The following is a 27535-nucleotide window of genomic DNA, read 5'->3' as shown; positions in this document are numbered from 1 at the left end:
GGAATCATCAACAAGATTGCTGATGGCGGGCGGAATGTTCGAGATTCAGTTAACGCTGCGCCGTCCGATCAGATGGCAGCATCGATCGGGTAACGACGCTCGATCACCGCGGCAGCTTGCGCCCGCACGGGCGCGCTCATCGCCAACGTCTTCCTCGCGTTCGAATTCAATGGTACTAATGGCCGCGCTGTGACAAGTCGCATAAGTGTGCTCGGTACGTTTGTGATCAGTGACTTTGATTAATCGTGCAGATCACAGTGCCCACGCTGTTGTAGATCGTATTATAAACTGAAATAGACCGCTCATTAACTCTGGTGCATCAACACGACGGCTCAAGCTCACACGTGTGCGAGTGCCGACCGCCACGTGTCTCACCGGCTCACGGGCTAATCACCAACGAAGAGGATTGCAATTAATATAATTGTATCTCGATTACAAACCAAACAAGGACTTCTCATTTATACAACGCTCATCGATTCTCAGGTCAGACTGTAACAATTTTGACATATTAAAGACGGCTCAGACTGTGGTCTGAGTTACACAAAATAAAGTGCATAATTCGTTAACACCCTTCACGCGCGTCCTTCTCATCCCGCTCCCATCGTCGGGATTTATCAGCAATTTCGCGAACAGTGTGACTACTGGAACTATCACAAAAAGTCAAACAACTTTTGATTATAAACCATTATTGTATCTCTCAAAATAAACTAATTAACAATACAATTTACCATAAAATTATTATTAAAAATGATGAACAAAATCACTGCAGACACTTAGCAGAGCATGTCAAGTAACCTCACAAAAACCCCCACATCATATCTCTTCTTAATTCCGAGATATAATTAAAAATTATGGAAATCCATAAAACACAGAAATTTTAAATAATTTAAAATAATGCCCTTAAGTATCTGAACACAACAAAAAAACCCCATCTTTTTATCTCTTACCGTTCTCGAGTTATAAATTATTAAAGTTTCACGTCCGCCATTTTGAATTTCCTACCCTTTAGACTTACAAAGACCAAATCACTTTTACATTAATATTTTAGTCTTTTATACATTTTAAGACCGAAAAATTTCATTTCTGAACGAAAATTTTGACACTTAATTATTATGATAAAAATGGAATCTCTTATACTCCTAAACACCAGTAACGTTAACGCCGATTTTCTATTTAAATTAATTAAATTAATAAACGAGATTGAAAATTGAACATTCACTCCATGAAAGACGAGGATAGTTTAATACCAGTTCACAAAGAGTAAGACAAGGATAGCCCTATAGACTCTTAATAAATTAAAATAAAAATGAAAATAAATAGACGGAGATAAAACAATTATAGAAATACATTCTCTTATATTTATGGAAAAACACCACATTGAAATAACTATTATCTTATTAATATTTTTCAAAACAATTGTTATAAACAATTAAAATTATATCAATACCATTTTACTAACTACGTCATCAAAATCATCGCAAAAAACCGATCGACTTAATGAAAAAATACTTACTACAAGATTGTTCAATTTTGCAACTTATTTTTATAAACAATTATAAATAAAAAATTAACCACACTAATAATAGCCATTAACATGTGCCCCAGGTTATGCATAATAACTTTTGTATAAGTCAAAACCTCGTCACTCCTCTGGTTGAGGCTACAAAAAATTCCAAAGAGAAAGACACCCGGTATAACGGTTTAGCATGGGAGTTGTGCCATATAATTGATATTATGTGGATGAAAACTCGTTCGGGTAAACACGAATTCTGACCGCGCACTTAAACTCTGCATCAGTACATTTACGAAAAATGATAATAACTTTTATTTCTGCAATTGTTTATTTACGAAATATTTATAACAATAAAATAAAGTGGCTTATAAAAAAATTATTTCATTGTAGAATTAAAACCGTGTGACTAAGGAGAGCTTAACAATATCAATATGTGTGCGCGAATGGTCGAAGGAGTCGCGGGAAGGAAGGAATTAAGATTCGTAGAAAGTCTTCTTTTGTGAAATGTCTATAATACAAGAATGTACATTATTTACAAGTATTTAATACACGCGAACGACGGCTATTCCCGCGCATGAAAATAAGAACTCGATGATCGTAAGCAACGGATATGCGAGTGACTTTACTTTAACACGCTTGCTCCGAGAAACTTTCGTCGATTGCGGGCTCGCGCGCGAAAGTCCGGAGTTTTATTCCCACGACTTCCGAATTCTCTCGAATCCTCCGGACCCCCGGTAACGAGCCGAAAATTCAGCTGAGCCAATCCGCTGTCGGCGTCTCGAGAAATTAGTATTGACGCACGTCACGCTGAACTCGAGGCCGGCCACCGATCAGCTGTTTTGAAATATTATTTGCTCGCTTTGTCCCGGGGTATGCCTCGCGCACCGAGTCCTCGAGACAAAGGAGCTAGTAAATATAGGCCACAGGGGAACTCTGTTTTTCTGCCCTTCAAGTGTATACTAGGAAATATACAGATATTTCTGCGAATTTGGTCGACTTTACTCTGAAAGGCAGAAAAACCGTAATTATTTCGAAATAGCGATTTTCTTAGATTCGTGGTGTAGATTCACCGACGCTGGTTTTTGTTCGATCGCGAACAATATGTAAATTAAAAAGTACCAATTCATTTAATTAATAATTTGTTATTAACAAATACATATATCAACAATAAAATTTTCCAATACTATATTATACTTTAGTGAAAGTTCTGCAATATGTTTCCTATACACTCCAATCAAATTCCCAACCATTCGCGAGATATAAAAATAATAAAAATCTTATTATATAAACAATTTAATTTCATTGATTTCCTGTACTAATGAGAATGCTAACCATTCCTACCTGCACGATACATTATTAACAAGATATTAGAAACATCACTACCACTGTTAAAATCATTTTTATCAATATTATTATTAACAAATATATATATACTTACTAAAATTAGTATAAATATCGAGCGTCAAGTGCCGAAGCGTTACTCACGAACCTGAAAAAGATAGAATTGTATATGCGTAGCATAAGGAACGCGAATCCGAGCGAGATGCGAGTATTGTACGATCTGAAAGAGAGAAAGAGAGAGTCAGATATATCATCGTAACTGTTAGATGAGGAGAGCAATATCTTTTATACTTTAGACATGCTAATAAAAACTTTAATTGAATTATTGAATTATTCTACCCTACGTAAAGTATGTCTGAAGAAACTTAAATAATATTCAACATATATTTACACATTTTAAAATTAAAATATTAAAGATTTCTTATTTTCCTTTTTGATAAAAGTCATATTGAAATTTCATAATGAAAGTAGGTATCGCTCTCAATACAAATCGCTGTTAGACTAGAGAATAAAATAGAATTCAGATGAGTCACCTGTATGACTCATTCGAGTGAATCTAGTCTTTGCATAGACCATATATGGACATGTCGAAGCAGAACGCAACGCATGACCATATAAGGTAATGAATTTCAAGATACCACCCTATGACTCATTGCTGGCAAGCGAGCCACACCACTAGAAGTAGACTCACATCCGCTAGACAACGCCTTATGACTCATTGTAACGAGGTGCGGTCACCTCCCACTACCGTTTCCAAAATTGTATAAAAGCGGAATCTTTCACCCTCTCGACGGAGAGTGTGGAACGAGCCAGGAAAGGTCACATATCTTATACTTGTTCCATCCTCCCACATAAGCCACTTGTATCGTAAAAGTTCTACAATAAATATCATACTCTTTTATATCAAAAGAAAGATAAAGATTATTGAATTACCTACCCTCGACGGATTCAAGGAGCCATAATCTACATCGCCGACCAACAGTTAATTATCCTGGGGTTTTACCTCCTTAACTGCAAGAAAAAGAACCCATCAACGGAGACGTTCTGCCGGATCGAGCCACCTCGCATCACCCAGGACGTCACAAGCATCGTTAAGAATGTCACTAAACTGCATTTTTGTCTTGTTAAGAAATATTTAAATAAACGATACTTACGGAAATAGTAATGTATCTAATTAATGTTCCAAGAAGAATTGTTCTAATTAATGTTCCAGACGACAGTTACAATAACTTTAATTGTCCCTGATATGTTTTTTTTCTTTATGATTACATTACTCCGTCTCACGGAAAGACTCGCGCCCGACGAAACGCTCGGCTACGAAGCAGGCAAAAGCACGTTGCCGCGGCGACCACCGGATGGCGCGTCTATACTATAACAATAAAATCGCGTCTCTATTGCCAGATGTTTTCGAGGTCGAGACACGTGCTTTCAAAGTCGGATTAGCACGGCGTTTTCCGGTGCAAATTTGCCCGGTGTTTTCCGTGTCAGTGCATGTTGTGGTAGAGTGCGTGTTAAAAAAGACTGCATTTTTGACGGTAAGTGCTTATCTAGTTTAACCAATTTCACTAAAGGCCAAATTCAAATTTTTTATGGTGATGAAAGTATATTGTGAAAAAAAGTTTAATTCTATTTTACCTGCATGCATTTTTATCACTTTTTGTTTGATTGACGCATCGTTTGATTTTTGTTTCCATTCTTAAACAAATTGATTGTATAGTTTAAAACATTTTTTGTTTACATTTTTTTTGTGTTTTTAATATATAGTTTTTGTCTTATTTACTTTTTTATTTTCTTTCATATTTTTGTATTTTTGCATACTTGTTTTAAATGTTATTCTATCTATAGCTATTTTTATAGTTTTCAATCTAGTGCTACAATATCTCATCAATAACACCATCAGAATGTCATCAGAACTTGACTTGCATGAGCATGAAAGTAATCTTGATGTACCGCCAGATACTTTTCTAAGCATGTCACACAGAGTATATGAAAAAGCGTACACGCAAAGTAAAGTTTTCCTAACCTTTAATATATTTTTTACTACCTGAATTGATCATTCTTTTGAAATCATTGCTATTGCTAATTATTCACGTACATTTTCTTACTTTTAGTTCAGCGCAATAAACCAATGTTTAAATTGCTATGCGCCGAAAATAATTTAATGGGAAATATTATATTGTTGCAATATGGTGAAAAACAAGACATCTCAAATTTAAGAAAATGCTTGTGTAAAATAATCATAGATCACGAAATGGCCAGTACACAAAAGTTATCAAATCCTTTTACGTAAAAATATTCAGTTCCATTTAACATATTGAATTTTGCAATATTTCATACATACATATATAATAATTATTATAGGTGGGGATAATTGAAACATTTATTATATAATACTTACTTCATTCTTATTTAGTTTATAATATACAAGTGTTTTGTTATGTTGATATGTCATTTTATTTTTGTATTCAATTATGTCTAAGAAAAAACATTTCATATAGTGCTGTCTGCACAAGTGTATATATAAAGTACTGGGTGAGTGCGAGAGAAATGCATATTCATATAGAGAAGCCAATTATCAAGATGCAGTGATACTAATTGGGGGAGTACAAATTCAAATTGCTTGAAATTCAGTTCAAATTCAATTAATAAATTGTTAAATATGAATGAAGTAATTAGTATCAAATAACAAAATTGTAGATATTGAATATCAATAGCAATATAATTTAACAACTGTCGTTATTTTCAAATAATTTTGAAATTGATGATAACGTTATGATAATTTTGTTGCAGCATTTATTCGAAGCGATTCAAAGAGCTAGCAACAGAAATTGTTGAAATCTTTCCACAGGAACATATACATTTGTACTACGAAGCATCATATGGTCTAATCAAGAGCAGTAGCAGTAGTGCACCACGAGTAAATGTCTCTGGTCTTCTGAATATCGAATACTTAAAATTCCGGGACCTGATTCGCAAAGCTGGCTATGAAAATTTCTTGCATCGAGCAACAAAATCAAAACAAAAGCCAGGTTGATGATGAACATTTTGAAGATATTTTTGTTAATGTCATTGTCTTTATCATTATTGTTATTATTATTTTTCTTTTTGATTATTTATTATTATACGTTTATTATTAAACGTATTTTATTTTTTATTTTATTTTACTATTGTTATTTTGGTTTCTTTATTTTTATTTTTATGTATTATTTTTTTTATTGGCCGGGGGAATGCGTATTATTATCAATTTTGTTTTTTATTATATTATTATATAATATTTCATTACATTATTATTATATATATTTTTTTATTACATTTTTAATTTTTTTCATTTAAAAAAATAATAAAAAATATTTTTTGATGGGGGGGCATATTATTATTCTAAGCGGGTATTATATTATTATATAATTATTATTTCTTTTTATTTTTATTTTTGTTATTTAAAAAAATTTTTTCTTGGCCAGGAGGGGGAAAGTGCTTTATGCATAATTAGAGTCGTTGGTAATTACTACATGTAAAATATAATAATATTTAATAATAATTGACCCCGGTATGTCGGAATAAAAATTTTATTTATTGTTATTATTATAAGATTAACATTGTCATACAATGTGTGTATTTACTTTTGCAGAATCGACTTCTACTGAGATTGATGTTTGTATTTTGTGCGGAGAAAATTATGATGCAACAACTGACGAAATTGTAGACGTGTGGGAAAAATCATTCACATACAGACAGTCAGTGTACTTTTCACAGAATAAAGGTTTCGAAATCATCAAAGTTTTGAAAATTCTCAAAAGTCAGATCGCACCACAACTGGTATGAATTGTTTCATTGTCGTCTCTGAATTACATATTTAATCACCAATTGAAATATAATGAATATGAATAATTAATATGAAAATAGTACAAATATTCTTTAAAGAAAAATGCGAAATTTTAACTTGTTTCAATAACTGTACAATTACACTATTCAAGTTCTGTCGGTATGTCGGTAACGAATCTACTTTAGACCCGCCCTAATGCCGTATTTAATTCACTGCGGTTCTTATTTTGATTAATTTGCGAAAATATATATTTTTGCGTACTGTTGGGAGAAGACTTTGAACGAGCAATAAGTTCCCGCCCTTCTAGAGGGCAGCCCCCGGTTGGCGGCGCGACTCGGCGCGCCACGCGTGCGTGCGGGCATCAGTGGTGCTCACAAGAGCCTCGATCACCGTCGTGTTCAGACGTGTCGGTTACGGTTTAAGTTACAGAGTGTGATATACTTATATATAATAAAGACAGTATTCAGAGTGTATAAAGATCAAGATTGTTGTGTTCCCTGCTCATCTCACCACATTTCAAGTCGTCCCTGATTATATTTCCAATACGTACCTTTCTTTATAGATACTGTCGGATTTCGAAAAGAAATTTAGTGCAACATCTGCACCCGAAAACAACGATGCGGAAATCGCAAATAAATTAACGTCTCAGTGGCCTTCTATAGCCGAAAAAATAATACGAGTCGCTAAGCGAAAGTGCGGTTGGTTATTAGACCCTGCAGGTCTTGAAGTAGAGAACGATTTAACGTTGCCCGACTAAACTAAAATAAAAAATATCTTGGGCAAAAATAAAAACTGTAATAACGACGGTGAGAGTTACACTACACGTTTTTTCTTTCTTCGTAATTTATATACAATAATATATAATGAAACAAAAATAAAACCACTTTCATATCTATAGATCATAAAAGTGCATTGGGGTTTCTGTTACTACCCAATTTGATTAACTACACTGTTAAGAGTAAATGCATTAACAATAAATGGAAGCCTACAAAATTCGATACCATCAATGCATTTATTCGACACGTAAACGTAAGTAATAAATAATATAATGATTCTAATTTTGAATGTGCATTATAACAATTGGTTTACTCAAATTTTTGAAAATATTTGAAAAAAATAGCTTCTTTTAAACGAATTATAGACAATACCTTTTATATAGACAAAATAGCTTCAATTTCATGCCTGCATATACTAAATGTATTTCATAGTCACTCGTCTTAGTACATTAATAAATATTCAAAAGTATTTCTAAAGTGCATCTTATTTGACTTTCAATATAAATAAAATTATTTTTTAGGATCACATTGAGAGTCATCGAGTTATACACGAAGTTGATGCTAGATACGGCGAATACGAATTAAAAGAACAACCGTACGTAATTATTTGTGGACTATCACTGGATCAAATACAATGCTGCCACGTCGTGTATGACTCAATTGTGTATAATTTCGAAAAAGTGGTGGAATCTGTTGATTTCTTGTATAAACTTTTTTTTGTTTTAAATGTAGACTTTCCAGTTGCTTCTGGATATATTTGGTGCTTTATACAGAAATTCATTTTTGGTATGGAGAAGTGGAGAAGGATTATAGCATCGCGTCAAATTAAAGAGTTAATTGTTGAATTAGGGAAATAAAAAATAAGTCATTTATTACATATATGTAATTATAGTAACTATATGTGTAACTATATGTAACTATACATATAACTATAGTTTATTTCTTTTATTTAAATTATTTAAATTTAATTGATTGTATAGCAAATATGGACGTAAATGAAAATGTACTACGTGTAACTTGCGAGCTGTACAATAATCTGAATATGACAAGAAATCAAATTCAGTTAGTTATATGTATTATGCAAACATTCATTAAAGATACGTATAATCCATTTTTACTGAAAATGTTAAATGTATCTTTATAAAATGTACTCGAAGATGAAGTTAATCAGGAAATTACAAAAATATTCGATAAATATCGAGATCCGTTTAAATCTTATAGTACGGAAAAGAAAAGAATTACTTTGTATAAAAGTGCAGGCCTGTACGTTGAACCTGAAAAAATTATAATTAACGCGGAACCTGTCTCTAAGTCACGCGGAAACAAATTGTTAATACAAGAAAAGACTAATTCTATAATTCATATACCGCTTAAAAAATCGTTAAAAAGTTTATTGCAATTAGATGGACTGTTTGATGCCACTTTATCATACGTAAATTTCTTAAAGGATGAAACAAATGTCATAAGTAACTTCACACAAAGTGAGTTATGGAAAAGACAGCTGCGTAACTTAAAAAAAACAGGTATTGCATTACCTCTAATTGTATATTTTGATGATGTAGAGACAGGTAACGCATTAGGATCCCATGCTGGAAAAAATCAAATCGGTGCCGTGTATGCTACAATTCCTTGCCTACCGCCTAATTACGCATCGAAACTAGATAGTATAATTTTTTGCAGTGCATTTTATTCCAAAGATCGAAAACGTTTTGGGACTAAAATAGTTTTTAAACCATTAATTGCAGATTTACAGGCCTTATACGAAAATGGCATAGAAATAGATATTCAAACAAAAAAATACAAAGTTCACCTTATAACCAGTTTAATAGTAGGAGACAACCTTGGTATAAATAGTATATTCGGTTTTGTAGAATCATTCTCTTCGAATGTGTTTTGTCGCATTTGCTACGCTACATCATCAACTACGAAAAAGTTATGCGAAGAAGATAGTTCATTAATGCGAACCGTAGAGAAATATAAAGGAGATGTAGAAGACATTAATTCGTTTAACACTGGAATTAAGGACACTTGCATTTTCAACGAATTGAATAATTTTCACATAATCGAAAATGCAAGTGTGGACATCATGCACGACTTGTTTGAAGGGGTTTGCAATTACGTAATGACCGACATTTTATTGACATTAATCAACACAAACAAATGTTTTTCCCTTGATTACTTGAATTATCAATTAAAAACCGTCAATTTTGGTTTTGAAACAGCCACTTGAAATTAATATGGATTATTTGAAAAAAAATCATAAACTTAAAATGTCAGCTTCCGAAAGTTTGTTTTTTACTCGATATTTTGGCATCTTAGTAGGGGAAAAAGTTCCACATGATAATGAAAGTTGGAACATTTATAAGAAACTCCGTGAAATTATTCACATTACTACATCTCCTACTATTACGAAATCTCATTTACTTCAACTAGAAATGTTAATAATCGAGCATCACAAATTATATATTAAACACTTTGGCGGATTAAAACCCAAATTTCATTTTCTGACTCATTATTGTACAGTTATGACAAAGATCGGTCCCATTATTAATCTTTCGGCAATGCGATTTGAGTCAAAACATCGAGAATTAAAAGCCATTTTGCAAGTTTCTTCTTCTCATAGAAACATTTTGCAGAGTATAGGAGTCAGATATGAACTAAGCCGTATACATCTCAGATTCACTAAATATGAAAAGACGTACATGACATGTGCCTCAAAAATAAATGACGAATCAGTTCATATTAACTTTCCCTCTTCCAAAATGAAAAAAACATTAAGTTCTGTAACAATAAACAATATAATTTATATGCCCGGAACAATAATTGTTGCTAATATTCTTGACAGTGGTCCGGAATATGGGAAAATTAATAACATATATATTGTAGATGATAATATTTATTTTCAATATACTCCTTTCAAACTCATTGGCTTTAATTGCCATTACTTCGGTCACAGTGTCATACTAGACTCACAAAATGGAAGAATAAATTATTCACACAGGTTGTATTTTTGACCAAACTGACATTTATTCTTACGTTAACTCGACGTTTCGACACTGGTTTTGTGTTCTTATCAAGAGATTTCTAATCTCTTGGTCAACATATGTTTTACATAAAAAAAGAACAAAAGAACACGATTAATTTAAAAAAAGACACTGAGAATCTCAATCCGCTATACGATAGAATCATAAGAGCCACGTAATAATTACTCTCTAAGCGTTATTTTTATTTGTTTGACCTATACAGTCGTTTATTTATATATCGGCGATTAGTCAGTCGCTGTCTTTCGATCCGGAACGACGTGTCACCGGTCGGTTCCGTTCACATCATGACTGCGGCTCACTCTAGAGTGCGACTTTTTTAAGATTTGACAATGTTAGTAGAACGGCAAGAACTTTGTGGGTGGCTAATGCAATTTGCGAACAATATAGGTAGATATTTCCTTGATTGTTTCTCGTGCGACATTCGTTCCTGTAACAACATGCTTGTAACGACTTCGTTTTGTATACTTTTAGAAATCTCTTGATAAGGACACAAAACCAGTGTCGAAACGTCGAGTTAACGTAAGAATAAATGTCAGTTTGGTCAAAAATTGTAGGCTATTCGGTAACGGCGACTGTATGCTTGGCGGGGTGAACAGGAAAACACAAGGATTTCTCGAATACTCTATATATATATTTGTCCTCTGTACACTTAAACACGTCTTGACTCTACGACACTACGAGCTCTTCTGCACACGACCGAGACGACCGCAACGCAGACAATGACCGCACGTAAGCGTGGCGCCCCGAGGCTCTCGCCACACGGGAGCTGCCCTCTAGAAGGGCGGGAGCACATCGCTCGTTCAAAGCCCAGCTTCTCATACTCCCTCCCTTTGTGCGAGCGATCCGTGTTCGTCTAATTTTCTTCTTTATCTGTAACATATCAAAAATCAGTTATCGAGTAAAATTGATCTCTAACTCTGTTCAAACTCTACATTCATTATATTGTCTCTTAGATATGCAAATGCTTCTAAAGGTAAAGGTTTCGTCATAATGTCTGCCAAGTTCTCTTTGGTCTCAATCCATTCGACTTTCACCTTCCCTTGATCAACACACTGCTTGATAAAGTCTCCATGAGTGTCAGCCATATGTTTTCTGTTTCCAGTTTCTTCTCTTTCTTCTAAGTTTTTCTTTATTTCTTCTAAGTTATCATCAAACATTTTAAGTTTGTGACTTCCATCCTTCTTAGTGCAGTTTCCTGCTGCTCTGTTATCACACCAGATTGTTGCAGGCAAGAATGTTTTTCCAACAACATATCTGAGCGACTTGTCTAATGAGATTACTTCTTGACAGGCCTCACTCATTGCTAGATACTCTGCTTGACAGGTAGAGAGTGTGACATATGTCTGTTTATGACTTCTCCATGCTATCACATCTCCAAATATTTTGATTATATATCCTCCAGTGGATGTAGAATCAATGCAATCTCTGAAACTAGCGTCTGTCAGCGACTCTAACTCATCTGTTTTACCTTTAAACATCAATCCTCTATTTGCAGTTCCTCTAAGATATCTGAAGACTCTTTTTACATCTTGCCAGTCTTCTTCCGTGGGCTCTAATTGTCTTCTTGCTAAATAGTTTACTGCAAAGGCTATATCAGGTCGTGTAGCATTTGCCAGATACATTAAGCTTCCTATAGCTTCTCTATAAGGTACTCTTTTAGTTTCTTCTCTAATACTCTTTTCTTCTAATTTTCTGATCATTACTTGCAACCAACATATCATCTACATAAAGTAATACGATCACTATTTTGCCTTCTTTCCTCCACGTGAACAGGCATGGCTCATGTAGGTCGTTCTCTAATCCAAGTTTCTTAGCCTCTTCTGAAAATCTCTTATTCCCTCTTTTCGGACTTATCTTCAATCCGTATAAAGCTCTATTCAATCTACACACCTTAGTCTTCTTGGTGTTTTCATCCAGTTCTACTCCCTCTGGAATTTCCATATATATTTCATCTTTTTCTTCTAGAACTCCATTTAAAAACGCAGTCTTAACATCTAGCTGACTAGCGTATAAGTTATATTTATTTATTATTGCTAATATAGATCTAACCAGTGACAGTCTTGAAACCGGTGCATATGTCTCTTTTAGATCATACACATTTTTGTCTTTACATCCTCTTATCACCAGTCTCGCTTTATATCTGGTTGATCCATCTGCTTCTAATTTCCTCTTAAATACCCATCTTGAATCTATTATATTAGGTCGTCTTCCATCTAATTTCTCTAATGGTCTATCGACAAGTTCCCACACTTGATTAGCATACATAGATTCAAGTTCCTCTTTGACTGCAATTTTCCAATTCTCTTTTTCGTTACTTGATATAGCTTCTTCATAAGTAACAGGCTCTCTATTTAACGATGCCATAAGGCATTGATGTAATTCATCTTCATTCTCTATATTCCGTTGAATGTTTTTCACATTAATATAATTAGCAAAGCTAACATCTTCTATTTTTCTCCGCACATCAGTGTCTCCATTATCTTCTAGTTTTCTTTTAGTTTTACTTCTAGTCATTGGAGCTTCACTTTCCTTTCGTGCGTCCTTCTGCTTCTGTTCGTCTAGTTGTGTTGTTTGTTTTCTCGGTCTACCTCTTTTCCTTTTCTCAGGAATCTCTAGTTTTTGTTCTCCCTTTTCCTCATCCTCTACAAATTCTTTCATCCAATTTTCATCTAAGTCTTTTTCTTCTTCTATTTGACTGTTTTGATATACATTTTTATATGTTACCTTTTCATTAAATCTAATGTGTCGGGACTCTATAAATTTTCTTGTGCTTGGATGCCAGAGTATGTATCCAGTGTCAGTATATCCTACCAACACACCTCTAATAGCTCTCTTGTCAAATTTCGACGTAGGCTTTGGTACTCTTGCATATCCAATGCATCCAAATCTCTTTATTTGCTCGAAATGACAACTTGTTTCTGATGAGAACTTCTTCAAGAGGATCTCATACTCTATAGTCTTATGTGGAGATCTGTTGTACGCATGCACAGCAGCGTCAACTGCCAACTCCCACATACTCTTTGGTAATCCCGAGTCAAACATATATGTTCTTATTTTCTCTTGCATCGTTCTGTTGAACCTTTCTGCAACTCCATTATGTTCCGGAGTGTACGGTGGTGCATATATGGCTTCTATATTTTCTCTTTTTAATACTTCTTTAAAAGCACCTCCCGTAAATTCTTTGCCTTGATCTGATTTCACATAGCATAGCTTTTCTTCTTTTCCTAGTAGATTTCTGGCGGATATTAGGTATTTCTCTAGAGCCTCTCCCGATTCATCTTTCGTCTTCAAGGAGTAAGCTTTCGCTAATCTAGAATAATCGTCTATAAAGGTTATTATAAACCTCTTTCTTCCTGGATAAGATGTAGGTTTTATTGGACCCATGATATCCGTATGTATCACTTGTAGTGGTCTCTGTGCTCTATTTCTGTTTTCTTTAAACGGCAATTTTGCCATCTTTGCCATTATACAGACTTCACACTCTAATATGGAGTTATCAAACTTAACTGTCTCTAATCTCTTTTCTACTTTTTGTAGCTGTCTTAAATAGTTTAACGACGCATGACCTAATCTAACATGCCATAACATCGCCTCATTTATTTTCTCTAATTTCTTTACTTTTTCAATTACTGAGCTTTCACACATTTCTTCTATATTCTCTAATGTTTGTATATCTTCTAACTTAATGACTTGATCGAGTTCAGCATTATTGTCTTCTATATTTTCGTTCACATTTGTGAGTTCTCCTTCATTCTCCCTCCCAATCGCAGAGCCAACATTGTCTCTTTCGTCTAATTCTCCCTCCGAAATTGATAATTCACTGGTCTGAATGTTTGCTTGCGATTGTTCAGGAAACTCACAATGTGGAACAATTTCTGCTCTACATCTATACACAGCACATTCTATACTTTCATTGTCTTCTATATTATTGTTTTTAACCTCAAATTGCATAATCCAATTTGGTTTCTCATAAATTCCTTCAAAAACAATTTTATTTGTTAGTTTATTGTGAACTTTAAATACTTTATCATCTAAATAAATACTGAACCCTGCATCAGCCAGCTTTCTTAAAGATAGTAAATTTTCGGATACTTCCTTCGTTGCAATTACATTTGTTAATTTAATGACTTTCTTTTCTTTCTCATTTGTTAACAACAAAAGATCTCCTTTACCATCTATTGAAATGTCTGCAAGCTCATTCTTATTCGCGCATTTAATAACTCTATTATTACATTTTTCAAAGTTTGACAAAATTATATTCTTATTCACAATGTGATCTGTTGCACCCGAATCTACAATAAAATTGACTAGTTCTTTTGAACTATCTCTATCTTCTATTACTTTAGCCATGCATAATTTACCTTCTTTTGGTTTGCCTTCAATTGCTGTTTGCGATGGTATAGTTTTCTTGGCTGGTTGTATTTTGGTTACTTTCCCTTTATTATCTACTCTTTTTGTTCCTCTTTGCGCAAATCTACCCTTGTGTCCTCTAATCTCCTGGCAGTAATAACAGAACCAGGCCTCTGATCCCGCTAGTGGGCAGTCCTTCGCCATGTGACCCAATTTGTTGCATCGGTAGCACTTTACTTCTTTGTGCTCTTCTGCGGTAGCCCTCTGCACTCTAACTTCTGATTTCTCTAGCTTCTCTCTAACTTCACTCTTAGTCTCTGCCTCTAACTGCATCATGAAAGATTTTATTTCATCTACATTCATTTCTTTAAGATTAGTTTGTCTTCTAATTAAATCTACATTCCTCAGTTCCGGCACATTAATTGACACAGCTTGATACAATGCAGATCTCATTTCTTGTTCTGTGAGAGGTACCGCATCTTCGCATGATTCATATTCTCTAATTATTGAATCAAAGCGTTCGCAAAAATCACTTACTTTTTCGTCTTTTCTCATTTTAATTTGATAGAGTTTAGTTCGTACGATGCATGAGTAACGTTTACTTCACTCTTTTTATAACCTCTTAATTTCTTCAAAATTTCTTTTGGATCTTTCTCATGTAAAATCCTTTTATGATAATTTTCATCTAAATGATTGATTATTATATCTCTAACTAGACTTTTTCTCTTAGCAACTTTTAATTCGGAAAGATTTTCTGGACTTTCAATGTTTGAATCTATTACATCTAATAAATCGTTATTCATTAATTCGAATTTTAAATAATCCATCCAAAGATCAAAATTGGATTTTTGCGTCAGCTTATATTCTCTTCTAATATGCAACCTTTGACTGTTTAATTCTATCTCTAAAGCACTCTTAATTGTCTCTAAACTTCTATTTTTCTCGACTGAACAGATTGTTTCATCTAACTTTTTCTTTTTAGGCTCTACTTCTGATTCTTTAACCGTTTGTATACCGTTTTCTACTTTACTTTGTGTATTCTGTTTATTTACCTCTAAACGTCTAATCTTTAGTTTCTCTTTCTCTAAATTTACGTGGGCGACTTCTACCATGTTTTCCATCATGGAGGTTGCTTGGGTCATAACCTTGTCCAACATCTTCACTACCGATTCCATTTTATCAACCATCTTTTCTTGTTTCTCGTAAAGCATCTTTGTCCCTATAGGTAGTACAGGACGATTTTCAGCCCATTCTCTATTTACATCTATGTTTTCTATTATTTTTGGTTTGCCACGTTTCGGGATTGCACCCTTTGCTTCAGTCTCCTTCTTGTTCTCTTTTTCTTCTAAACAAAATTTTTAAATTACTCTATCTCTGAATACACAAGTATATTATCCTTCTTGATTGTTTTATTTCAAAAAAAATACTCTCTTACCTTCATCTTTATTTATTGTTTTATCACTACCTCTCTCTCTCTCTACCACTGTGACCACGCTGCTGTCACTATCGTAGTCAACCAGTGAATCCTGGTTTTCTTCCTCATCCATCGGAAGATTTTTCGTCTTATCTTCTTCCATCTAAATCGGGATTTAAATGTCAATTGAACATTAGCATTCCTCTTTTGACAAGATAAACCAACATTCATATTGACCGATAATAATTTACAATTTCTATCACTAGATCTCTTTCAGCGATAAAAATTTAATGCTTATGAGGCTATATAGAACGCACTGCAATTCACAATAACCCCAAAGCGAGAAAACCACGCGCCTCTGCAGGGCTATCCGCACGCGCACACCACTGTCCGTTACGATCTCCAGCACTGCTGAAAAGATCTATGGGAGCTCGGGTTGATCACGCACGCGCACGGGGCCCATACAAATTTACGCGGCCTCCCTGTACAGTAATCAAGCTACACCGCACAGCTAGTCATGCTCAATTACCGACCCGATACATGTCGATTTTGAAAATTTATTCCATACACATGCCTGTATATATATATATATATGTGTGTGTTATGGCGTCGCATCGATGCTATGTTTTTCAAATCGATCATGCGTCAGCGCGTGCCCGGCAACGCGTCCCTCGCGCCAAAATAATGACTCACTTTTCACGATCGGACTTTCGCGCGCCAAAAAAATGACTCTCGCCGTTCACGATCGGACTTGCACAGGCACATCGCTTTTCCCGCCAGCTTGTTACCAAGCGGCATATATCTATCTCTTTCTATCTCACACATCTATCTCTTTCTATCTCTTTATACATCTATCTCTAATTCTCTTATTGTCACTGTTGCCTCTATTTCTATCTCTCAAGAAGAAGGCAAAAACATCTATCTCCTTCTAGCAGCATTTATCGAACGAACGTTCTTATTTGCTGAGAATTCTCTCGTTTTGCTCGTCAGCAACGAGGAATATTATTTACTTACCCTCTAATCTTCTAGATTCTTCTAAATGCTTTTCGTCTTCCCGATGCCCTTCGCCGGCGTCTCACACACTTCGCGTTACACGTTCAACTAGATGTTTTCGTGCTTCGTTCTTCACGCAGGGGAATCGTGCCCTGGGCCCATAACCTGTAGGCTATTCGGTAACGGCGACTGTATGCTTGGCGGGGTGAACAGGAAAACACAAGGATTTCTCGAATACTCTATATATATATTTGTCCTCTGTACACTTAAACACGTCTTGACTCTACGACACTACGAGCTCTTCTGCACACGACCGAGACGACCGCAACGCAGACAATGACCGCACGTAAGCGTGGCGCCCCGAGGCTCTCGCCACACGGGAGCTGCCCTCTAGAAGGGCGGGAGCACATCGCTCGTTCAAAGCCCAGCTTCTCATAAAAATACAACCTGTGTTAATTTTTCACTGACAAAGCAAAGAATTTTGGAAAATAAATTATTCAACATTAGTAATAAAATCACCATGTTTGTTATATGAAAAGGATAATACGCAATTAATTGTAAGTAGACATATAGTGTAAAATTATATTAAAAAACATGTACTTATATTTTGTTTGATGATTTGCTTAAGGGGACTGCGTATATATTGACTGCTGATTTTATAAAATAAATAATTAATTGATTTTGTATTATAAGATATATTTTCTTCGACCGACTTATTGTGTGTGTGACGTCCTGGGTGATGCGAGGTGGCTCGATCCGGCAGAACTTCTCCGTCGAAATCAATTTTTATGGGTTCTTCTTGCAGTTAAGGAGATAAAACGCCAGGATAATTAGCTGTTGGTCGGCGATGTAGATTATAGCTCCTTGGATCCGTCGAAGGTAGGTAATTCAATAATCTTTATCTTTCTTTTGATATAAAAGAGTATGATATTTATTGTAGAACTTTTACGATACAAGTGGCTTATGTGGGAGGATGGAACAAGTATAAGATGTGACCTTTCCTGGCTCGTTCCACACTCTCCGTCGAGAGGGTGAAAGATTCCGCTTTTATACAATTTTGGAAATGGTAGTGGGAGGTGACCACACCTCGTTACAATGAGTCATAAGGCGTTGTCTAGCGGATATGAGTCTACTTCTAGTGGTGCGGCTCGCTTGCCAGCAATGAGTCATAGGGTGATGTCTTGAAATTCATTACCTTATATGGTCATGCATCGCGCTCCGCTTCGACATGTCCATATATGGTCTATGCGAAGACTAGATTCACTCGAATGAGTCATACAGGTGACTCGTCTGAATTCTATTTTATTCTCTAGTCTAACAGCGATTTGTATTGAGAGCGATACCTACTTTCATTATAAAATTTTAATATGACTTTTATCATAAAAAAAATCTTTAATATTTGAATTTTAAAACGTGCAAATATATGTTAAATATTATTTAAGTTTCTTCAGACATACTTTACATTCAATAGAATAATTCAATAGTACAATTAAAGTCATTATTAGCATGTCTAAAGTATAAAAGATATTGCTCTTTTCATCTAACAGTTACTATGATATATCTGACTCTCTCTTTCTCTCTTTCAGATCGTACAATACTCGCATCTCGCTCGGATTCGCGTTCCTTATGCTACGCATAATACAATTTTATCTTTCTCAGGTTCGTGAGTAACGCTTCGGCGCTTGACGCTCGATATTTATACTAATTTTAGTAAATATATATATATTTGTTAATAATAATATTGATAAAAGTGATTTTAGCGGTGGTAATAATGATTCTAATATCAGATTAATAATATATCGTGCAGATAGAAATGGTCAGCATTCTCATTAGTACAAGAAATCAATGAAATTAAATTGTTTATATATATAAGATTTTTATTATTTTTATATTTCGCGAATGGTTGGGAATTTGATAGGAGTGTATAGGAAATATATTATAGGACTTTCACTAAAGTATAATATAGCATTGGAAATTTTCATCATTAATATATGTGTTTGTTAATAACAAATTATTAATTAAATAAATTGGTACTTTTTAATTTACATATTGATATTGTTAAGCTCTCCTTAGTCGCATGGTTTTAATTCTACAATGAAATAATTTTTTGTGAGGCACTTTATTTTATTGTTATAAATATTTCGTAAATAAACAATTGCAGAAATAAAAGTTATTATCATTTTTCGTAGGTGTACTGATGCAGAGTTTACGTGCGCGGTCAGAATTCGTGTTTACCCGAACGAGTTTTCATCCACATAATTGTTTCATCCACATAATTGCCAATTATATTATACCGCATCTTTGACATGCACGTAATTATTATGTATATGAAAGTATATCTTGCATATCTATATAAAAATCTTAATAATGTTATGAAATTTAATATCTGAAATTTACTATTAGAATATTTTCATAAAAAGGGAACTTATACAGTACCTTCCGAAAGTCCGGGGCCACCTAAATAATTTGTGAACGGTTTGAAATATAGGATTGAAATTTATATGGATACAATGGGATCACAAAGTCTTTTATTTAACCACAAAAACACCCACCTCCACACCCCCGGGGAACGGGGGATGGAGGAGCCAAAAAATCTTAAATGGCATGTGGGGTTGAGTGAAGGCTTGTTCGAAAGGGATTTCCGAGACGAAAACAACACGATGTCGGCGAGGTCTGAATGATTTTTTTCGCAGAGTTATAATCATTTGAACATAGCAGTCAGCAGAGATAAAGACCCCACGGTTCGTCACTTCCGCGGTAGTTAACGACTCCAAAACCTCTGCGGGCGTGACGAACCGTGGGGTCCTTATCTCTGCTGTCACACACACACACACACGTACACACACACACACGTACACACACACACGCACACACACACACACACACACACACACACACAACACACGCACACACACGCACGCACACGCACAAGAACACGCACACACGCACGCGCGCGCGCGCACAGCAGAGAGGTTTTGGAGTCGTTAACTACCGCGGAAGTGACGAACCGTGGGGTCTTTATCTCTGCTAACTGCTATGTTCAAATCAAGAGGCACGCGTGTCTCGCGCCAAGTACACGCAGAGCGAGACCGACCGTGACTCTTTTACGCGACGCGACGGGTTGCAAGTACCCGAGATGTTGAGATCTCGATAACGAGTGAACGGATCAAGTTTTAAGTAGGCTTGATCGATAGCTTGGGGTCCAATTAGGGGGGGGGGTTTCTCTTATAATATTCCGCTCCGTGCCCTACGAGCGGAGATATTGCGACGCAAAGTCCAAATGTGAAAATTTTTTATTAAGATACTTCTACTTCTAACGCCGACGTCTTATGACATATATATAATCAAAAACGTTACTTTCACTTTTTCGACACTGGCGGCTAGCGGCGTTAGTATCGCAGTGCAGTGCAGTGCAGACAGTGCGTTCGTTTAGCGCGCTGTCAGTCAGTTCATCAGTTAACCTATCTCGATCGATCGAGAGACACGGTAGTGGTAGTACGCGCCTACGCGCGGAGCGAGACCGACCGTGTGACTCTTTACGCGACGCGACGATTAATTCAAGGTAATTGTTTTATGTAATTATCTTATAATTATCTTATTCTATATATTATATTATATATTGACGGCAGGAATGACGGCAGGGAGCTAATACTGAGATCAATCAAGGAGTTGACTGACGGCAGGAAGCTGATACTGAGATCAAGGAGCCTGTTTACACGAGGCGTATCTGCCGCGCGATTGCGATCGCGATTGCGATCACATTTGGATGATATATATTGACGGCAGGGAGCTGATGCCAAGGAGATCAATCCCGTTTACGCGCGAAGAAATTATCGTAAGTTATTATTATCGGTTCAACTTATTTTTTAAGAGTTAGAAAAAGATAAAAATGCTCTCTTTTCATTTTATATATACATTTTACATGTTTTCCTTCTCTCTTTTATTCACTTTTACTATCTGTTGTACTTCAAAATCACTTATCTCTTTTATCTTCCTTCTTTTTACGTCTTCCTTTCCTTTGATGTTACTTAAAATTTATAACTTTTCCATTTTTACTGTTAGTAGAAAAAACATTAAAAATTTAATTAAATTTTATAACTTATTTTTTAAGAGAGTTAACTAATCATTATCTGTATTACTTAGGCGGAGTTGTTGGATGCAATAAGCTCTCAATCGCAGTCGGATACTGAAGAGACTGAAAATACAGGATCTAATTCTACCTACCGGATTGTAGAGGCAATAGAGATTGTGAAGCAGGAATTTGACAGGAAGGAAGACGAAGACTGCAGAGGATATATTCAGTAATGATATTATGATACTGTCACGTCTGACGGTATAATCACCGCTATATTCCAGCCGCATAAATTTTTCGATTTCCATCCTCATTGCACAGCACCTAAAAACAATATAAGAATAATTAATCACACATTAACTTAACTGTCACAACAATCATTCAGCTGATACGAGCACGCGTTCTTAAAGTAGTAGACACAAGTCTAGAGAACATGGCCGCCTTAAGGCCTCCTTTCAAGCTTAAGCCCCATTTTCATGAATCACACTATAAACTTTTGGACAATCGCTTATTAAAATTCCCCAAAATCACTAAAATTGATCGTAAATGGATATTACAGGCTTTATGAGACCCTTTATGCAATATAAATTCAGTTTAACACACGAATAAATGCATGTTCCATAAGAATAAACTCAGAAAATTAAAATAAAATATAAATAAATTAATTAAAAACAGATCTCATTCATAAGAACATAACCTTTTGTGCCTAAAGAATATTATCACGCTAAAATAATAATTATTCTACTAACATTTCTCAAACATGATTGTTATAAACAATTTAATTATATTATTAACAGACCTAGCTTATGTGACTACTGGAACTATCACAAAAAGTCAAGCCACTTTTGGTTATAAATTATTATTGGATCTCTCAAAATAAACTAATTAACAATAAAATTTATCATAAAAACATTATTAAAATTAATGAATAAAATCACTGCAGACACTCAGCAGAGCATGTCAAGTAACCTCACAAAAACCCCCACATTATATCTTTTCTTAATTTCGAGATATAATTAAAAATTACGGAAATCCATAAAACACAAAATTTTTAAACAACCTAAAATAATGCCCTTAATTGTCTGAACATAACAAAAGAAACCCCATCTCATTATCTCTTACCGTTCTCGAGTTATAAATTATTAAAGTTTCACATCCGCCATTTTGAATTTCCTACCTTTTAAACTTACAAAGACCAAATCACTTTTACATTAATATTTTAGTCTTTTATACATTTTAAGATCGAAAAATTTCATTTTCGAACGAAAATTTTGACACTTAATTATTATGATAAAAATGGAATCCCTCATGCTCCTAAACACCAGTAACGTTAACGCCGATTTTCTATTTAAACTAGTAAACGAGATTGAAAATTAAACGTTCGCCCCATGAAAGACGAGGATAGTTTAATACCAGTTCATAGAGAGTAAGACAAGAAGATAGCCATATAGACTTTTAATAAATTAAAATAAAAATAGAAAACGAATAGTTTGAGATAAAAACAATATATACGTGTATAAGGAATAATCATTAGAATTGTTCGATAGAAAAACATTTACTACATAATCATTTATTTTTGCAACTTACTTTTATAAACAATCATAAACAAATTATTGACCATGTCAATAAATATTTTTAACTTATACCTCAGATCGTATATAACAACTTCTATACAAGTCAAAATTTTGTTACTCCATTAATAAAAGCTACACAAAATTCCAAAGAAAAAACCACCCGGTATAAAATAGATGTCCCCAAAAGTTACCAAAAACATAGCTTTGCATATTCGTATTTGGTTAATTTAAAGGACATTGGAATTCAGACTTTAATATTCAGTAAACGACAATGATTAAAAATCCCATTTTATATACCCTGACAACTTGAACCTTTTCCCCTAAAAATAATATATAAAGCATAATTTTTAATAAGCTCCTATACCTAATTAATCGAAGAAATATATATATCTTTAATTGTGTCCTGACACCCCATAATAAAACTCGTTCCGATATATATAAATCTCACGTATATATATATATAATCCGCATTAGCAACCCTGTAAAAATAATAATAACTTTTATTTCTACACAATTGTCTATTTATAAAATAATTTATAATAATAATATAAAGTCCTTTATAAAAAATTATTTCATTGTAGAATTAAAACCGTGTGACTAAGGAGAGCTTAACAATATCAATATGTAAATTAAAAAGTACCAATTTATTTAATTAATAATTTGTTATTAACAAATACATATATTAACAATAAAATTTTCCAATGCTATATTATACTTTAGTGAAAGTCCTACAATATATTTCCTATACACTCCAATCAAATTCCCAACCATTCGCGAGATATAAAAATAATAAAAATCTTATTATATAAACAATTTAATTTCATTGATTTCCTGTACTAATGAGAATGCTAACCATTCCTACCTGCACGATACATTATTAACAAGATATTAGAAACATCACTACCACTGTTAAAATCATTTTTATCAATATTATTATTAACAAATATATATATACTTACTAAAATTAGTATAAATATCGAGCGTCAAGTGCCGAAGCGTTACTCACGAACCTGAAAAAGATAGAATTGTATATGCGTAGCATAAGGAACGCGAATCCGAGCGAGATGCGAGTATTGTACGATCTGAAAGAGAGAAAGAGAGAGTCAGATATATCATCGTAACTGTTAGATGAGGAGAGCAATATCTTTTATACTTTAGACATGCTAATAAAAACTTTAATTGAATTATTGAATTATTCTACCCTACGTAAAGTATGTCTGAAGAAACTTAAATAATATTCAACATATATTTACACATTTTAAAATTAAAATATTAAAGATTTCTTATTTTCCTTTTTGATAAAAGTCATATTGAAATTTCATAATGAAAGTAGGTATCGCTCTCAATACAAATCGCTGTTAGACTAGAGAATAAAATAGAATTCAGATGAGTCACCTGTATGACTCATTCGAGTGAATCTAGTCTTCGCATAGACCATATATGGACATGTCGAAGCAGAACGCAACGCATGACCATATAAGGTAATGAATTTCAAGATACCACCCTATGACTCATTGCTGGCAAGCGAGCCACACCACTAGAAGTAGACTCACATCCGCTAGACAACGCCTTATGACTCATTGTAACGAGGTGCGGTCACCTCCCACTACCGTTTCCAAAATTGTATAAAAGCGGAATCTTTCACCCTCTCGACGGAGAGTGTGGAACGAGCCAGGAAAGGTCACATATCTTATACTTGTTCCATCCTCCCACATAAGCCACTTGTATCGTAAAAGTTCTACAATAAATATCATACTCTTTTATATCAAAAGAAAGATAAAGATTATTGAATTACCTACCCTCGACGGATTCAAGGAGCCATAATCTACATCGCCGACCAACAGTTAATTATCCTGGGGTTTTACCTCCTTAACTGCAAAAAAGAAGAACCCATCAACGGAGACGTTTTGCCGGATCGAGCCACCTCGCATCACCCAGGACGTCACAATACCGATGATCGATATGGATTACAGCGACCACGAAAGCGAGCAAGAGTTTGAGGGCGATGATGAGGAAGACTGAAAAGTAAATGTCTCATACCTCATACGTATTTAAAAAAAAAAACGTAAATAAAAAATTATTTTTGTCAATAAATGCGTTAAATATAATTTACATATTTGAATATAATCAATAGCATAATTTAGCGTGAGAGAAAAGCAGCTGATGCCGTGAGATAGGCGCAACGCGCCCGCGCGCATATACGCACCGTTTTATTAATAAAAATCAAGTTATCTGAAACCAAGAAAGCTAAAACTTTGTAAACTTATAGTTATCAGTAACAGTTACACGAAAATAATTGTCCGCTGAGGTTTTATCAGGCGTCAGCTGAGCACTTTTCCACCGCGAAAAACTCAGCGGACAATTATTTTCGTGAAACTGTTAAAGTTGACTATAACTTCTCCAAATTTCAACTTTCTTAGTATAAGTTTACTCAGCGCATATTTTTCGCATGTTTGGGCGAGAAGCTGACGTACAACCCCCCTTTTTTTTTTTTTACGTGGTGGAAATCTTTAACTACTGGAATCCCTCGGATCCGCGAAGGCAACCAGTCACAGGAGCAACCAGTCACAGGGACAACCAGTCACGGAGGTCAAAGCCTCCGATCGGGGAGTGTCCCTGATCGGGGAGTGCTCCTGATCGGGGAGCGCCTTCGCTTCACCTCGATTTGAAGCACCAGTAGCCCCTCCGAGGAGGGGAAAACACCCTGCCCCCGGGGTGGGACAGGGTAGTGCCGGATTCCGCGGAGAGCAGAGACCCGAAAGTCCCGCCAAAATTTTTTTCTCCGCGGCTTACCGGCTAAAACCACCACGAGTGACCCTCATTGTACTGTATTGGGGAGGCCCCGGGAAACGCACTGATCCTTCCGTGGGCCCCCCCGTACGTCGCCCTTCTAGGCGATCAAGTCTAATTTGTGACGGATGGGTGCCACCACGCCCATCCGCCACCCCCCCTTCCGGAGTTGCTCAAAATCTGAGCAGCGGCCGAGTGGATATCCCCGTCCACCCGACCGCCCTCCGGGTGAGGGAAGGAGGAGGCAACGAAAGACGACAGGGGCAATGTCGCCCCTTCTACGCGAAGTGCCTTCCTCCTCCCCTCACTTCCCCTGATTGCGCGGTTGGGGGCCGCCGCCCCGGGAGAGCCATAAACTCTCCTCGTGACGGACGACCCCTCCGCCACCGCGGACCGGGGGGAGCGCTAGTGACGGGAACCCCGAAGGGGATCCCACCCGAGCCCCCGCCGGCCCGCCCCTTCTTCCTCCACCAACCTGCTTGGCACCAAAATGGGTGGTAGGGAGGCAGACCCAGCGGTCTGCCCCCGTTCCACCCCCTCCTCGGCATAACGCCCAACGCCAACACCAACCCCTCGAAAAAACGAACGAAGTGGGTGCCCGGGCACTGTGTGGGCAGGGGTTATGGAGCGCCCCTCGTCGGAGAGAGCGCCTCCCCCACCCGTGTCCGGTTGTTGTTAGTCGCTCCCATCGCCGCCGGAGCCGGAGCCGGAGCTCTCACTTTCCGACGACGTGGGAGGAGACACCTCTCCCCTCTTAATTCTCTCGTCCGCCTCCTTCCGCGACATAACAGCGTCGCAGAAGGAGACGAACTTTTTCCACCTTTCCCTCCCGATATCCCCTGGCTCTGCCACAGCGGCTAACACCGCCGGAAGAGAGAGGTCCTGACCTATCGCTGCCCCGAGGACACGGCGCTCCTCGTCCCACGCTGGGCACACCTCTAGGGTGTGCTGCGCCGTGTCCACCGCCTCGGGGCAGTAGTGGCAGCGTGTGGTGCGCTCCTTCCCGATGCGGTGCAGGTAGTCGCCAAAACATCCATGGCCTGTTATCACCTGCACCGCGTGGAAGGCAGCAAACCTCTTTTTGCTGCCTTCCACCCACTCCTCGAGTATTGGCTGGACCGCTTCGAGGACCCTCCTCCCATAGACCTTTTGCGGCCGTTGCGTCTGCAACAGGTCCGCAAGGTACGCCTTCCAGTCCTGGAGGAGGGCCTCCCTGGTTTGGAGCCTCAGCGCCTGTTTGGCCCTCGGCAGGATCACCCCGTGTACCCTCCTTATCTCACTGGCCGCCTCATACATTTTGGCGTATGATTTGGCCAGGAGCTTTATAGGGGGGATTCCCGCGAGGGCTGTCGCCCCCATGTGGGAGACCGTTCTGTACGCCCTGGCGGCCCTAAGCGCGATTATCCGCTGCGCGGCCGCCATCTTGGCGTTTAGGTGGATGCTACCACCCACCTTCTCCCACCATATCGGTGCTCCATAGAGCAGCACCGAATGGACGGTCGCCACATAGAGGCGACGCACGCGACCGCTCGCCCCGCCGATGTTTGGCAAGATCCTGGCCAAACTATTGGCCATCCTCTTGGCCTTAGGGGCGACGCGGTTCACGTGCTCGCTAAAGCTCCTACGTTCGTCCAGCCAAACCCCCAGATATTTAAAGTGAGGAGTGGTCGGGACTCGTACTCCCTCCACACGGAGACTGAGTCGCTCAGGAGGAGGGCCCCGCGCTCGACGATTCCAGAAGACCGTCGCCTGAGTCTTCTGCGGGGCCACCTCCAAGCCCAACCTCCGTATTGAGCGCACCACACATTTCGCTGCCGTATTGGCCAGCCCAAACAGCTCCTGCCA

General features: G+C 36.7%; 1 protein-coding gene across 2 annotated transcripts; it reads right to left on the bottom strand.

The window, feature by feature from the left end:
- Window positions 1–11106: 11106 nt before the first annotated feature.
- LOC139817533 (uncharacterized) lies at window positions 11107–17695 on the bottom strand. Of its 2 annotated transcripts, XM_071785712.1 has the most exons (5): window positions 17276–17695; window positions 16283–16424; window positions 15900–16192; window positions 14859–15174; window positions 11107–11367 (listed from the first exon to the last, which is right to left on the bottom strand). In XM_071785712.1, the coding sequence occupies exons 2-5, from the start codon at window positions 16422–16424 to the stop codon at window positions 11351–11353; spliced, it is 768 nt and encodes a 255-aa protein (XP_071641813.1). In that variant the 5' UTR covers window positions 17276–17695; the 3' UTR covers window positions 11107–11350. The 2 variants fall into 2 exon arrangements, with proteins under 2 accessions (XP_071641813.1, XP_071641811.1); XM_071785710.1 differs by lacking the exon at window positions 11107–11367 and having other exon boundaries at window positions 15032–16192.
- Between the last annotated feature and the right edge of the window lie 9840 nt (window positions 17696–27535).

This window comes from Temnothorax longispinosus, chromosome 8 (assembly GCF_030848805.1).
Source record: "Temnothorax longispinosus isolate EJ_2023e chromosome 8, Tlon_JGU_v1, whole genome shotgun sequence".
Lineage (NCBI taxonomy): Eukaryota > Metazoa > Arthropoda > Insecta > Hymenoptera > Formicidae > Temnothorax > Temnothorax longispinosus.
This window is presented reverse-complemented; position numbering and strand designations above follow the sequence as displayed.

Excerpts from the sequence above, each read along its gene's own strand:
- LOC139817533 (XM_071785710.1), bottom strand. The coding sequence starts at position 16,424 with ATGGAAGAAGATAAGACGAAAAATCTTCCGATGGATGAGGAAGAAAAC. Across the intron at positions 16,193-16,282 it reads AACAATAAATAAAGATGAAG|AAGAAAAAGAGAACAAGAAG; the intron begins GTAAGAGAGTAT and ends AATTTTGTTTAG.